General features: G+C 36.9%; 1 protein-coding gene across 3 annotated transcripts in view; it reads left to right on the top strand.

Annotated features, from left to right (window-relative positions):
• Akt (AKT serine/threonine protein kinase) overlaps positions 1-15,160 on the top strand; it is a 236,926-nt gene that overhangs the window by 210,140 nt on the left and 11,626 nt on the right. For all 3 annotated transcript variants that reach the window (XM_090399753.1, XM_090399751.1, XM_090399754.1), the window contains exon 12: positions 3,098-3,185. In XM_090399753.1, the coding sequence (XP_090255879.1) occupies positions 3,098-3,185 (88 nt within the window). The remainder of the gene's footprint in view (positions 1-3,097; positions 3,186-15,160) is intronic.

The following is a 15,160-nucleotide window of genomic DNA, read 5'->3' as shown; positions in this document are numbered from 1 at the left end:
CGGGGGAGTGCTCCATTTCCCCCTCTGTGGATGCACATGACCATATGATTGCATTTTTATCGATGTTTGAAAGTTTTGAGAGTGCATAGCGTATCAGCGCTCATCTTAATTGGTTCAGTGCAATTAATTGCAGGATAATTTTGAATACTTCTGCATAGAGTCGGGGAACAATCTGTTTGTTTTAGGATTTATTAGAAGAAAACAATGAAGGGAAATGCTATATTTGTTTGGTATATTTGAAATATTCAAAGATGAAAATATGTGAACCATCATTTATAAGACTCGAGAATAGGAAATGAAAGGAAAGAATAAGTGTGAGTAAAAATACTTTCATTAATGGTAAACAAATTATTAATCACATAATTAAAAAAAAAAAAAACTTATGGAGAGAGAGAGAGAGAGAAAGTATTGCAGGAATAAATATGGTTTGATGGAGCAGCAAATCATCTTGTAAAATTTGTTGCATATGTTATGTGTATTTCTCTGGTTTGTGTATATTTCGCTCTGTTTTCCCAGAATTTTATTTTATTTACTGAGACTCGGTATACATAACATCCGATCATTATCGGAATTATCCATACTTTCGGGAATCCTACATTCATTAGTTTTTTTTTTATTTTTTTTTAGTATCAGCGATTCTTCTGTCTTATCAATCTCACATATGCTGGTATTTTTTTGTAGATTGACAATGTCTTATAATACACAGAATATTCATTTTTATTCAGGAATAGATATTTTTTACTATCTGTTGTTTCTGAAGACTAGAATAAAAATATCTCTATACTTTTAAAAAATACTTTGCAACCTCAACAGATGCTATACTGCACAAGCAAGAGAAACATTTAGGTTTTTTCTCCTAACATCCACTTTCAAATTTTCAGTTCCAGAAAACGTGTAACAGCTGTTTGTAATACTGCCATCGGATACAGAAAGCACTCAACTCATGACAAGTGACAAAGTTCAATTGGATTGGTTGACACAATAACCAATCACAGCTGCTAGGTACTGGGTGAGCTCTCAATGTGAGCTCACCCAGTATTCCCAAACTACAACATTGCTTCAAGAAGAAGAGTGCCAATAAACTTCTTTCCTAACCCACATAGTTACCTTACACACAACCCTGATATACTCACTAGGTTCTTCTACCTCTCATGTATGGGATCAATTAAAAACTGATCTGGTAGCAGAAAAGTGAAGTCCAGATTGGTAGTCCATGATTTGTGTGATCCTCCTTGGCTCCTTCATATGGCACTACTGTGATATATAACCTATTGATGAGTATGTGTCACAAAATCCATATTTCATTTGTTAACTTTTTTAAAGAGATAAAAAAATACAAATAGTAAAGTCATTCCAAATGCACATGAAATATATGGACGTTATTTATTACCGTGCAAATGTTCCTCTTTTAAATGCTCATATGTTTGGTTTATTTAATGTAGTAATTTACAATGAACTAAAAAGAGAAAGTTAAATATTTCAGGTGTCAAGACATTTTTTCTAGAAAAATGCCAGTGCATTAGAGAAATAACATGTATTTATTTTCCACATCTGTACAAAATTCTGCATGAAATACTGTAGGCATCATGAGCATCATAATTCCTATATAATCAAAAATAATTCTGAGTAGTTTATTATTCGTCTTTCTAATATGTATTGCTTGGAAAGAAGCCAACCGACACCATAGTGTGGGGAACAAACAGCCATGGTGCCCACCTTAATAAGATGTAGGACTTCCTTTACTGCGATGACTGCAACAATTCTATAGGAAATACATTCCACGAGCATCCCTTGACCTCACCCGACACTCCAGTTCATTCCACAGATGTTCATTAAGATTGAGATCATAGCTGTATGGAGGCTAGTCAAGTGTGGCAATGTCCACAAACTATGCAGTTACAGTAACAGCCTTATTACACAGTGCATTGTCTTGCTGAAAGAGACGATGGTCAATTCTGTAGAAATGCCACAAAGTAGAAAGTGTTGCATTGTCCAGAATGTTCAAATGCCTCTTGGAGTTCAATATTCATGACATTACAAACAGAGATTCGAGGCCAAACCAGGAAAAACAGGACCATACCATCATGCTGTCAACTCTGAATTTCATAGTTGGGGTTACACTACTCTGGTAAGAGACATTCACCAGACATCACTCACACCCATCGATCTGCTCAGTAGAGGGTGCAGCATGATTCATAACTCCATAACACAGCTTTCCAAGCTTCCACTTCCCACTATGCATGCCCTTTGCACCACTGAAAACAATGCTGGATGTTGGTTCTGGTAATACGAGGCTTGCATATTTCAGTCGTACCATGGAAGCCCATGTTGTGAGCCATGTTTCTGAATATCTTTGTGCAGATTAGTGTTTCAATCAATGTCTAGAACTTTGCAATGTGTTGGCTGATGAATGATGTTTTTTACATATTATTCTTCATAGCACCCTATGGTCACATGAGTGTGGTGGGTCTTCCACTGCAGGTAGCACTTCTTGCAGTTGACTCCTGCACTTCCATCTCAGTATGGAAGACTGATTTGGCCCGATTTTTCAATAGTTTGACAGATAGGCCTGCAACATGGCATCCTATCACAACACTTCTTTCAAACTCCATCAGTTCCCTTGTCGCAGTCATTTCCCCTGACTTGGGAGCATTATATCAAACACACGACTCATTGCATGGCATGATGCTCCTTGCCCATGGAGGGGTGGTCTGTTGATTTCTTTCCAAGCAGTGTAAATGTTACTTTTTCACATTTTGGTTATTACCTGTGAATTGTTTATCATAATTAACACCCCAACTGGCCATGACATCTATAGACGTCCAGCTAAATCTGGATACAATTCTGTAACACCTATTGAATAACATGGATAAGAAGTGTAATTTGGTCTCACTGTTTCATCCACCCCTCGGCCAGTAGGGAGGTTAAGTTATAATGAACAATAACTAAATACGAAGTGTGTGTGTGGGGAAAGACCACTGTGAATGGATTATAAATTTCTGGAAAATTGGAAATAGCATTTGGCATGCAAAAGTCTATCCATTCCTTTAGTTATTAGCTGCAGTGAATTGTAATGTGTTTTCTAATATCTTTCTAGGCTTGGTGGAGGACCAGATGATGCAAAGGAAATTATGTTCCATCCTTTTTTCCGTAATATCAACTGGCAGGATCTTTTAGAAAAAAAGGTGATGCATCTATGCTGAATTGTATTAAAATTATTTGATGACTGTTCAGTGAAAAAACATTTATTGCAAACCTTAATAACAAGCTTTCTTTTTTGGTAGTATGTGGGGGATGGGGCTGAAAAGTTCTGATCAGCATCTAGAACTTGGTTCTAACTCAATTCCTTCATGGGGATTATCACAACTTTACAGCATGCCCTCATACATAGAGTATAACTTTTGAGGATGCATTCTCTGCATTTTTATATATATCTTCAAATGCTTCCTCTTATCATTATGTAGAACAAATTAATTTGAGCATTGGATGTGATCTGATATGACACTTATCTAATACCAATAAACAAAGTCAGAAAAACTCAGTCAAGATTGCTAGTATTCTTGTAGTTACCCATCATCATTTAATCTGACTACTGCTGCTGCCATGTTATCGTAATATTAATGGGTAAAAATTTCCATTAATATTATTTTCTTTTTCTTTCTTTTTTTCCTTTTTTTCCCCCATCTTCTGAGAGATATCACATCATCACACTTCCTGTTAAGTTACTTCCAAATTTGTTTTTTGTCAAATATCCAGCAATGTTCCATCTGTCATTTCTGTTCTACCTGAGTCACTGCTAACAGCTTCAGTGCACTGAAGCTGCTAGCAGTGACTTATGTTGGTTTGTTGGTTTTTTACTTAGCCTTCTATCCTGCTATACTGATATCAGACACATACACATTTTCTTACCCTTTTTAATAACCATACCACCTTAGATTATCTCCATTCACTTATATTCTCATAATATATATGATTTACTAGTCTGGTTGGCAGAGTGATTAGCAGCATATCTGCTCCCAACTGTGGATTAGAATCATATTGTGGACATGTTTTGGCTGTCTTTAGGCAGAAGATGAAATCATCACCTTATGTGAAGCCACTCTCTCTCTCTCTTATTGGAGGTCTGAAGTGGCTTGACAAAGTTCAGTGTGAATTGAATGAAATATAGACACAAAGGTAAGACATACTGATAAGATTCAATAATGGAAAAGCATGTATGGAAAAAACTGATATTTAATATGAAGGACGTCCAGAAAATGAGTTCCGATGGCTGCCAGAGAAACAAAAATATAGTCACAAAAAACTTTATTGGAAATTAAAGCAGACATCTTTCGCTACTTTTCTACATAATTTCTGCCATTGTTCAAGCACTTATCATAATGCAGTACCAAGAGTTGTATACCTTCGTCATATAAGGTTTGACCTCGTCATCGTCTTGAAACTGACGGCCACCAAGGAAAGATTTCAGATGTTTGAACAGGTGAAAGTCCCTTGGCACGAGGTCAGGCTATGTGGGGGATGATGGAATTGTTCCCAGCGGAAGGTGGCGAGAAGTTGTTGTGTTACGGCAGCCATGCGTAGGTGGACATTATCATGAATCAAAACAACACGCCTGGTAAGCATGCCACGTCGTTTATTCTGGGTCACACAACGCAGTCTCTTAAGGGTTTGGCAGTACATGTGATTCGATTTTCTTAGAAACACACACACCAAGAAGAATGTCTGAAAATGACAAAAACGCCTTGCTAATGAATCAACAAAATCAGCATGCATGAGCACCATTGCAATCACATCACTGGAGTGAAAATATTTAAAAATGGAACTTACTTTCTGCCTTAGTATCCCACAATGCAATGTACATTTCCTTGTGGACATGTATAATGCTATGCATTATGGGCAGCGCCACTACTTGGACCTGTTTTGACCTTTATTGAGGTCTCATCAGTGAAGAGCCGGTCTCAGAGGTGATACCAAGCATAATGCATAATGGTATTGTTGCTTTTTATGAGGGTGGTCTGAAAAGTTCTCGGCCTAACAATGAAAAAACGAATTTAAGATTTCAAAATTACTTTTATTTTTCAACATAATCTCCCTTAAGACTAATTCATTGATTCCAGCAATGCTCCAGCGGCATCATCCCATCCCTGTAGTGATTCTCAGTAAGATCTGCAAAATACCTTTCTACAGCTGCAATCACCTCTTGATTCGAAGGAGTAGATGATATTCGACCAGAAATGCTGAAGTATGGTGGTATAAAAGTCTTACAGTGGCTGCACTGCATAGTTCAGAAAGCCTGGACAGAGGGACGAATTCCCGATGATTGGAGTAGAGCTCTCATAGTACCCATATATAAAAAGGGAAATAAAACTGAATGTGAGAATTACAGAGGTATTTCCCTACTGAGTGTTCCTGGCAAGATCTATGCAAGTATACTTGAGAAACGGTTGAGAAGAATTGTGGAAGAAAAGCTTGGTGAAGAACAAGCTGGATTCAGGCCAAATAGAGGCTGTCAGGATCAGATCTTCACTTTACGACAAACAGTCGAGAAAGCATGGGAATATAACAAAGATCTGTATTTAAGTTTTGTCGATTTGGAAAAGGCATATGACAAGGTGCCAAGAGAGAAGCTATTCAATACGCTGCAGTTATATGGTGTCGATGGGGTATTATATCAAGCAATACTTAGTCTTTATTTGAGTTGTAAGTCAGCAGTTAGAATTGAAGGAAGTACAGGAAGATGGTTTAATGTTAAATCTGGTGTCAGACAAGGATGTACATTATCCCCTCTGTTATTCATTATCTATATGGATCACATTATGAAGGAAAGTGGTATTAAACCTGATATCAAAATTGGAGATGTTAATGTCAGCTCTTTGCTTTATGCGGATGATGTTATACTTCTAAATAAATCCGCTACAAGTCTGCAAGATTCTCTGACTAAATTGAATAGCTGTTGTAATAGATATGGTATGAAGGTCACCAATAAAAAGACAAAGACAATGAAATAGGCAGAATCATTGAAAATGTCAACTATGTTGTGAATGGAGAACCTGTGGAACAAGTAAAACATTTCAGCTACTTAGGCACGATTTTTACTGAAGATGGTAAATTAAATATAGAAATAGACAACAGAATCAGCAAAGCTGGTATAGTGGGAAGTCAATTGAATAAATTCATATGGAATAAGAGAGAAATTAGTTGGAACACTAAATTAGCTGTATACAAGACAATGTTCAAACCAGTTTTAACTTATGGATCTGAGAGCTGGGTCAGAAGTAAAACACTTAACCAAAGACTAGAGACCGCAGATATGAGAGTCCTGAGAAAGATTGGAGGTGTGAACAGATGGCATCAATGGCAATATCATATTAAAAATGAGGATATTAGGAAAGAACTTGACATTGTCAGCTTCCAGGAATGCGTTAGCAGAGCTAATCTCAGGTGGTATGGTCACTTAAATAGAATGGGAGAGGAAAGATTAGCAAAACAAGTGTTCTCTGCCAGGTTGGCAGGAAAACGACCCAGAGGAAGACCGAGATATAGGTGGATTGATACGGTACAAAGTGCCTTAGGCGATAGAAATATAAGATCTGATAATGTTGGAGTCTTGACAAGTAACAGACTGATTTGGAGGAAAATTGTAGATAGGAAGTTAGTACTGATGTAATTTTTTCATGTAGTACTGTCATATCCTGTACACCCCTTGAGGGTACATGGCAGGAATTTGATGATGATGATGATGATATATATATATATATTAAATATTTTACATAAAATCTAAAATTTTTATTATAAAAATTCACTGTTAAAAATTTAAGGGTCAAAGCCATATAACTGGAAGACTACACCACATAGCCCTGAAGAAATGCAGAGAACTTACTGGGGCTTTGGTCCAATGTCAAAACTCACCCTCATGTGGTGCATCCTGTTATTAGGTGTCCACTTGTTATTGAACAAATGAGCAAGATAGAATGGCAATTTGAGACTTAGCTTACCAAATTGTATTCTGTATTGGCTTAAACCAGAAAACACAAGCATGATGGAACTTTATGGCAGGCAGGGCATTACTCAGTTAAACAAGATTGCTCTGCTGTTTTCATCAGGAAACCAGGGCATACAGTTAAAAAAAAAAAAGTTAGCTTCTGGAATTAACAGTGTCAGAAATGAAAATAGGCACCATTAACAAAAGGAGTATCAATGGAAAGGAAACTGAACTGGCAGAAGAAATAGAAAAGTACTACAATGAAGAGTGAAACAGGTGAAGTTCTACTAAATATTAAATATAGAATGTTATAGTTGGGCAATAATGATGAAGGAAAGGAATGTTACAAAAGCATGCAACACAAAACATGAAAAAACATTTTGATAAAGGCAGCTTCAAGTAGAGTTTATGCGGGTGAACTTCAAAATGAGGAATTGGACAGTGAAACTCGTATGAAACAAAGGTCCCACAGAAGGTTCTCCTGAAGAATATGGGGGGGTGGGGGCTGAAAAGTTCTGATAAAGACATAGAACAAAAACAATATTAAAACAACTGATATAACCACAAGACGATCTCACCAGTTTTTGTCTTTTTTGTTTCAGTCAGCCCTATTATATCGATCTGGTACTTTACCAGTTCCTCAGCTAGTTCCATTTCATGCCATTCAGGCTTCTTATGTTGATAGTATCGATCTTGAAGTCTGGTGATATTGAGTTGGGGTGTGTTTAGGGTTTTATTCCAGTAGCCGACTTTTCGCTGTTCGCTCTGGTTCCCTGGTGAAAACAATGAGGGCCTTGTTTAATTTGGCGACGCCCCAGCTGACATGAAATTTTATCATATTGTATTCCATCATTTTATATTGTGGTTTGAACCAGTAAGAATACAATTTGGTCGGCTAAATCTGAAATTGCCAGCCCATCCTCGTTCATTCAGTATCCAGGTAGATACCTAACAGGGTGCATCACGAGAAGGTGAGGATTGGACATTAGGTCGGAAGCTCTGGTCGGTTCTCCGCATTCCTTTAAAGACTATGTAGAGGTCTCCTCTCAGTTATCCAGTTTTGATCCTTAAGCACCCCATATGAGAGATTCCATAACGTGGTTTCTGGAAGGGAGAATTACTAGGATAAATTTATGTTAGATAAGAGAAGCAAACAAGCTATCAGTGGTTGTTGGAACAAATGACTGGTATGGACATAGATCATGTAAGAATGGATATCAGTAGATTGTTGAGGAGAGTGAAAGATAACAATGTGGTTGTTATCTTTCATTGTGTTGCCTAGTAGTGAGTTTAGATGAAGAGCAGGGATTGTATGTTGACAGAACTATGGGAGTGGGATTTGTGAATGTGCGGGATGCATCTGAAGGAAAGATGGAAATGTACAAAAGTGGGTTGCATTTCAATGGATTTAGTGTGAGTCAGTCAGAGAGATTATTGCTACAAGGAGGAATGAGTGATGTGAGCAAGAAAGTGGAAGAAGTAAGAAGTGAAGCAAGAGATCAGGAGAGCAGAACTGATGAGACTGAAGTTATTGTAAATGAGAATAGTAGTACTGTGAGTGATAGAACGAGAATGCAAGATGTCCAGAGAAACGGAGGTGGGAGGATAGTCAGAGTGGACAGGAAAACAGTATAAAAAGAGTGGATGTGGACAGAATAGTGAATGTGTGTGTGTATTGTTACGGTCAAAATGGGATGGCCTGGAATGTACAAGATATATTTGATTCTGAAGAGATTGATAGGTTAAGTGGTGATAAAGTCAGTTGGGATTGGTTAAGTGTGCAAAAATTACCTACAAGTGATATGGGCAGGACCAGTTATAGACCTAAAAGTGAATTATGTTTATTTACAATTGCCAGGAGCATCAGAAATAATGGAGATAAAATGGTTTCATTAATTGAGTTTACTCGCCCAAAAATTGTGTTGTAATAAGTGAAACTTGGTTGAATAAGGATGAGATGACATCCTGACAGGAATAGAAATGGAAGGGTATGATGTTTTCCCTGAGGATAGGGACATGAAGTGGGGGTGAGTGTACTGTTGATCATAGAAGGCAAATTATGTCCATGCAAAGTGGAGATGTAAGTGGTGGCAATGGTTTTGAGGCAGTATGGCATGAAATGGAGGTTGACAGGAAGAGAGATTTAGTTGAATGCTGCTATAAGCCAGGGAATATGGAAGGTGGTGATGAAAAAATGTATAAACAATTTGGGTTAGTGAACAAGGGAAGAGTGATTTTAAATATGGCACTATAGATTGAAATGAAGAATGGCATTTGGGAATAAGGAAAAATGAATTTCTTGAGAGACACCTATCTCAGGCAGTATGTGAAGGAGAGCACATGAGGATCGAGAGTTTTAGATGTGATCATTTCATCAGAGGTTGTGATTGTGAGTGGGGTTTTGTACTTCCCTCTAGTTGGTGAGAGTCATTACCTGGGTTGTTACTAGCCATATGAAGACTTCTGGGAGGAAAGCATATATGTGGACTTATAAGGCTGGTGATTATGAAAAACCTAGGAAACAGCTTGGAGCTATAGCATGGAATTGAGGTGTTGTTAAGCAGGAAGGAAATGTTGCATTGGAACTGACCAAAAGATGTTTAACAATATTGATGCGCAGATGTATTCTAAAGGTCAAAAGACTGAATAAGGTAGCTGTTAAATGGATGAATAAAGGGATTAAACATGAAATTTGGAAAAAGAGGATACTGTGAAGGTGGGACAAGATGAATAATGGTAATAATCAGTTACATGACGAGTACAAAGAATAAGTCAGAAGAGTGACTCAGTTAGGACTACAAAAGTGCAATATGAACAGAAATGAGCAAATCAGGCCAAGAAAAATCATAGTGTTTTAGATATGTGGCAAGTAGAAGGAAGAATGATTATGGTAAGATGATGTTAATGGATGAAAATGGTATAATGGTAACTGCTGCAGAAGACATTATTGAAGTATTCCTTGAACTATTTATAAGGATGTTTCATCCTCATCAGGATGAAATCATGAAACACTCAAATGTAGAGGACATAGAAGAGGATGGCTTAATTGTGAGTGAGAAGGAGTTTTATGAGGTAATAAATAAGCTAGATATCAATAAGGCAATAGGATTGGAGGACATATCAACACGTGTCTTAAGCTAATTTTCCATGGAATTGACAGTAGCATTGGCATGCTTGTTTAATAAGAATCTTATAACAGTACAGGTTCCAAGAGAGTGGAAAGAAGGTAAAATTGTTCCACTGCATAAAAGTCGTGATAACACTGTGGCTATAATTATAGGCCAATCTGGAGTTGTAGTTAAGGAACTGGAGAGAGATTGATGAGAACTAGGATGCAGAAGTGGGTTAGTAACAGAAGTATTTTCTGTGGTTGTCAGCATGGGCTTGTTAAAGAGAGCTCATGTTTTTACTAATTTACTTATGTACTATGAAAAGGTGATAAATGTCTTGGACAAGGGAGATATATGCATCTATCTACAATGATATACTTAGATTTTGCAAAAGCTTTTGATAGCCTGCCACATGACAAGCTGTTAAATAAACTGAAAGAAATGGGATTGGTTAACAGGCTAGTGAGTTGGATCAGTGATCAGCTACCAGATAGATATCAGAAAGTTGTATATGGAGGTGCAGTGTCTCAAAGGAGGAGGGTCGCTAATGGTGTGCTGCACGGTTCTGTACATTGTTTAGATATTGGGATCGGTTTAACTGCTGATGTGTAGCTGTTTGCAGATGATGCAAAATTGGGGAGAGCAATGCAGAATCGAGCAGATGTAATGGCCTTACAAGAGGACTTGAATAGATTGTGTATGAATGGGCAGGTAAGTGTAATTGTCAATTCAGTTTCACAGCAAAGCGTAAGGTTTTAAATTTGGTAAGCAACAGTGGGATGCAAAGTATATACTTGGTGGGTAAACTTTAAAGGTGGGTATTCATTAATAATTAATTGTTAATTTAGCTGATTTTTTATTAAAAAAAAATCAACTAATGCCTTTTATTCCCTAATAGGGAGTAGGCGAGGCCTTTATACCCTATCTAGCTTTTGGAGACTGAGTGGGCAGTTCAATCTCCACCGGTAGCCAATCAGATAGCTGGCCCATGTATATCACTAATTATAGCAGCTGCCGATGAAGAGGCTGGCAAACAAGTGCTGCCATCTCTTGGTACCTAACTCTAACAAGATATGTCACTGTCTGAAATAATGTGGGTACTACAGTCGATTTTCTTGAGTTTACGGGACGAAAAACCCGAGTTTCCAGGAGGAAAAACCCGCTTGCGTGTGCTAGAGATCGACTAGCTCGGGAACCAGTCGAAGATAGGCTTAGAAAAAGTTCCTCCAGTCAGCGACTAGACTAGAACCTAGGTCTAACTTCAAGTGGCCAAGTGCAGAGGACGCAAGCGCTACTTCCACTGAGCTACACATATTAATTAATAATTGATCATTAATTAATTAATAATTAATTAAATTTGACCCAATGGAGAAAAAAAAGCACCAAAGAAATTGCTTTTCTTTGAAAATCAAAATTGCAATTTTAGATCGCTTAGCAAAAGGAGAGGAATCTACGGTGATTGGTAAACATTTTAATTTTGGCAAATCTACTATAAGAGCAATTAAAAAGAATGAAGCTGCAATAAGAAAATCTGTCATTTCTGGCACAAATCTAAGTGCCAAATTATCATTGTACTCAAGAGATGCTTTATTAGTAAACATGGAACAAGCAATCGTAATTTGGATTGAAGAATTAACTCAAAGAAGAATTCCTATAAGTGGTTATTTAATTAAACAAAAAGGTCTTCAGTTTTATGAACAGATGAAGCAATTGGAGCCATCTACTTCCCCTTCCCAGGCTGATACAAAAAAATTTTCCGTTAGCAAAGGATGGTAAACCGGGTTTTTAAAAAGGAATGCACTTCATAACGTTAAGATTACAGGCTAGGTTGCAGCAGCAGATGAAGAAGCAGCCAAAAATTTTCAAGAGAAGTTAGCCAAAATTATTGAAGATGGTGGATATTGTCCCGATCAAATGTTTAACGCTGAAGAAACAGGATTGTTTTGGAAGAAAATGCTTAGTTGAACTTACATCGCAAAGTCTGAGAAAAAAGCAAGTGGGTTTAAAGCAAGCAAAGATTGAGTAATGTTGTTACTTTGTAGCAATGCCTCAGGAGATCAAATGTTGAAACCCCTCCTAGTAAATCAATTTCTAAGACCATGTGCTCGAAAAGGCAAAGATCTAAAACAGCTGCCTGTACATTGGATGGCTAATACAGAGGCCTGGATAACAACTGCTGTTCTTTACTGAATGGTTCAATAATTGCTTTGTACCAGAAGTGGAAACATACATGAAGCAAAAACCTCTCGATTTTAAAGTTGTATTAATTGTTGATAATGCACCGCATTTAGAACATCCAAATGTGCAGGTAGTGTTTTTTCCACCCAACACAACAAGCATTATTCAGCCATTAGATCAAGGTACAATTGCTATTTTTAAAAAAATATTACATTAAGCATCCTTTTCACACTTTATATTGGATAAACTAGAAAATGAATCATTAACAATAACTGATGTTTAGAAATTTTTTTCTCTTTTCTACTGGTTAAATCGTGTTGCTATCACTGAAATAAGACCACAAATTTTAAATGCTTGCTGGAAAGCAGCTTGGTCTGGATGTATTGCAAACAGTGCAACCATGCAAACATCTACATTATCAGTTGAAATCATTACATTGGCACATGAAATTGGTGGAGAAGATTTTGATACATTTAGCCAGAATGATGTAGATGAATTGCTTGTGGATAATGCCTTAAGTGACGATGATATTATTGGATATTGATTAACTTTAGATGTCGTTGAAGATCCAGAAAACGATAGTGAAGCAGAAGAAAAACCTGTCCCCCTCACTGCAAATATAATTCGAGGAGGTCTTGAACTGCTGTGCAATAAATTGGAAAACCATTTTCTTGTTAATGACACAAATTCTGAACGAGCATTTAAATTCCAACGTGAGCTGAAGAACTGTATGGCTGGTATCACGAGCTGTATAAAAATTAGTGAAATCATCATTGCAAAGTTTAATGAATGATTACATTTTCAGTAGAAATAAATCAGCACAGAACGAGGGTGAAGCTAATTCTGTTTGTAAAAAATCATTATCTTTACCATACAGATCTGATGTATTGACTATCTCTTCTGGTGATAAAAGTGATTTTGCACCAGTTCGCAGACATTGCAGAATATTGTCTAATAGCAATGATAATTCTGATAACAAAATGTTAAAAAAAAATGTTACTTTTCGATAAAATTAAACGAATAAAGCTTTAAAACAAACTTAGGCATTCTTATTTTCCTGAATTTTCATAAACTTTTTTATCCGATTTTAGGTTTATTTTAATTCATTGCTTCAGTTTTATTCGGTTTTAGAAAATTATGGAACGTATCCCTGATTTTTCAATGTAAGTTAGGCCTTTTTTGTGCAATTTTTTATGTGTGGTTTTCTGTGGAACGTATCTACTGCATAAAAAGAGACCAGACCGTACTTGGTTTAATCCTTTATTCAAGTTTAAGCAAACAAGTTTGCACCTGAACTATTTTCAGGACTGGGGCAATTTGTATAAAGAAGCTAAGACTTCGCATCACTTGCCTTAGTATCCCATAATGCAAAGCACATATCCTTATGGGTATGTATAATGCTTTGCATTATGGGAAGGGTCACTATCCAGACTGGTTTCGACCTTTATTGAGATCCCTTCAGTGGGAGAAGAACAGGCTGGGCTCAGGCCAAATAGAGGTTGTCAAGATCTATTTTTACTTTATGGAAAATAGCATTTTGAAATGCTACAATTATATGGGAGTAAATGGTACTCTATAAAGAGCAATGCATAGTCTACATTTTAGTTGTAAGTCAGTGGTTAGAATTGATGGAAATATAGGAAGATTGATTGATGTAAAATCAGGTGTAAGACAAGGGTGTACTTTTTCTCTTTCTTCACTCTTATTCATCATCTACAGTATATGGATCACATTCTGAAAGAAAGTGGCATTAAACATGATATCAGAATCACATATATCAAACTTTGCTCTTTGCAGATGTTGTACTCCTGATCACATACAGTGCAAGTCTGCAGGAGTCTCTAAATTGAATAACAGCTGTAACAAATTTGGCATGAAAATCACCAATAAAAAGACCAAAACTATGAAAATAGGCAAGAACATAGAAAACTTCAGCTGCGTTCTCAAGGGGAGAACTGATAGTTTTTAATGAAGATGGCAAATTAAATTTGGAAATAAACAATGGAATAAGTAAAGCTGGTATGGTATGGAGCTAATTAAATAAATTTATATACGAGGGTGGTCTGAAAAATTCTCAGACCATAGAATCCTCGACCATAGATGGCAACACTATCAGCAAGATTTTTTTTTTCTAGGTTGGTACATCTGTCATAAGCATCTATGTGAAATTGCAAGCCATTCTATCAAGTAGTTTGTTTTATACAGCTGTCTGAAGCAAAAGTGTTCTCTGTATCCCTTGAAATGGATAAAATTGAGTATCGTGCAGTTATAAAATTCTTTGTAAAAGAAGGTTTAACGCCAAAAGAAATTCATTCAAAGCTCATAAAAGTTTATGGGCACTCTTCTCCTTCGTTTTCGACAATTAAGAAATGGACTACCGAGTTTAAACGTGGCCGTACCAGCCTTGAAGATGATCCACGTGAAGGACGTCCAAAAAGTGTAACAACACCAGAAATCATTGATCAAGTGCACAATATGGTATTGGATGACCGGCGAGTCAAAGTGCGTGAAATTGCCTAGACTATAGGCATTTCAAAAGAACGTGTAGGATATATTTTGCATGAAGAATTGCAAATGAAAAAGCTTTGCGCAAGAGGGGTGCCACGCTTGCTCAAAGCAGATCAAAAAGGCACTTGCATGAAAATCTCTGAACAGTGCTTGCAGCGTTTTAACAAGAATAAAACTTATTTTGCGTGTCAATTTATTACTATGGATGAGACTTGGATTCACCATTATACACCAGAATCCAAACAGCAGTCAAAACAGTGGACAGAAGCCGGTTGTTCAGCGCCAAAGAAGAAGACAAAATCTGTTCCATCAGCAGAAAAGCTCATGGCATCGGTGTTTGGGATGCTAAAGGCATTTTGTTTATTAATTATCTGTAAGGTAA

Source organism: Typopeltis vanoorti, chromosome 10, assembly GCF_054136105.1.
Source record: "Typopeltis vanoorti isolate ZY-2024b chromosome 10, IOZ_Tvanoo_1.0, whole genome shotgun sequence".
NCBI classification, from domain to species: Eukaryota; Metazoa; Arthropoda; class Arachnida; order Uropygi; family Thelyphonidae; genus Typopeltis; species Typopeltis vanoorti.
This window is presented reverse-complemented; position numbering and strand designations above follow the sequence as displayed.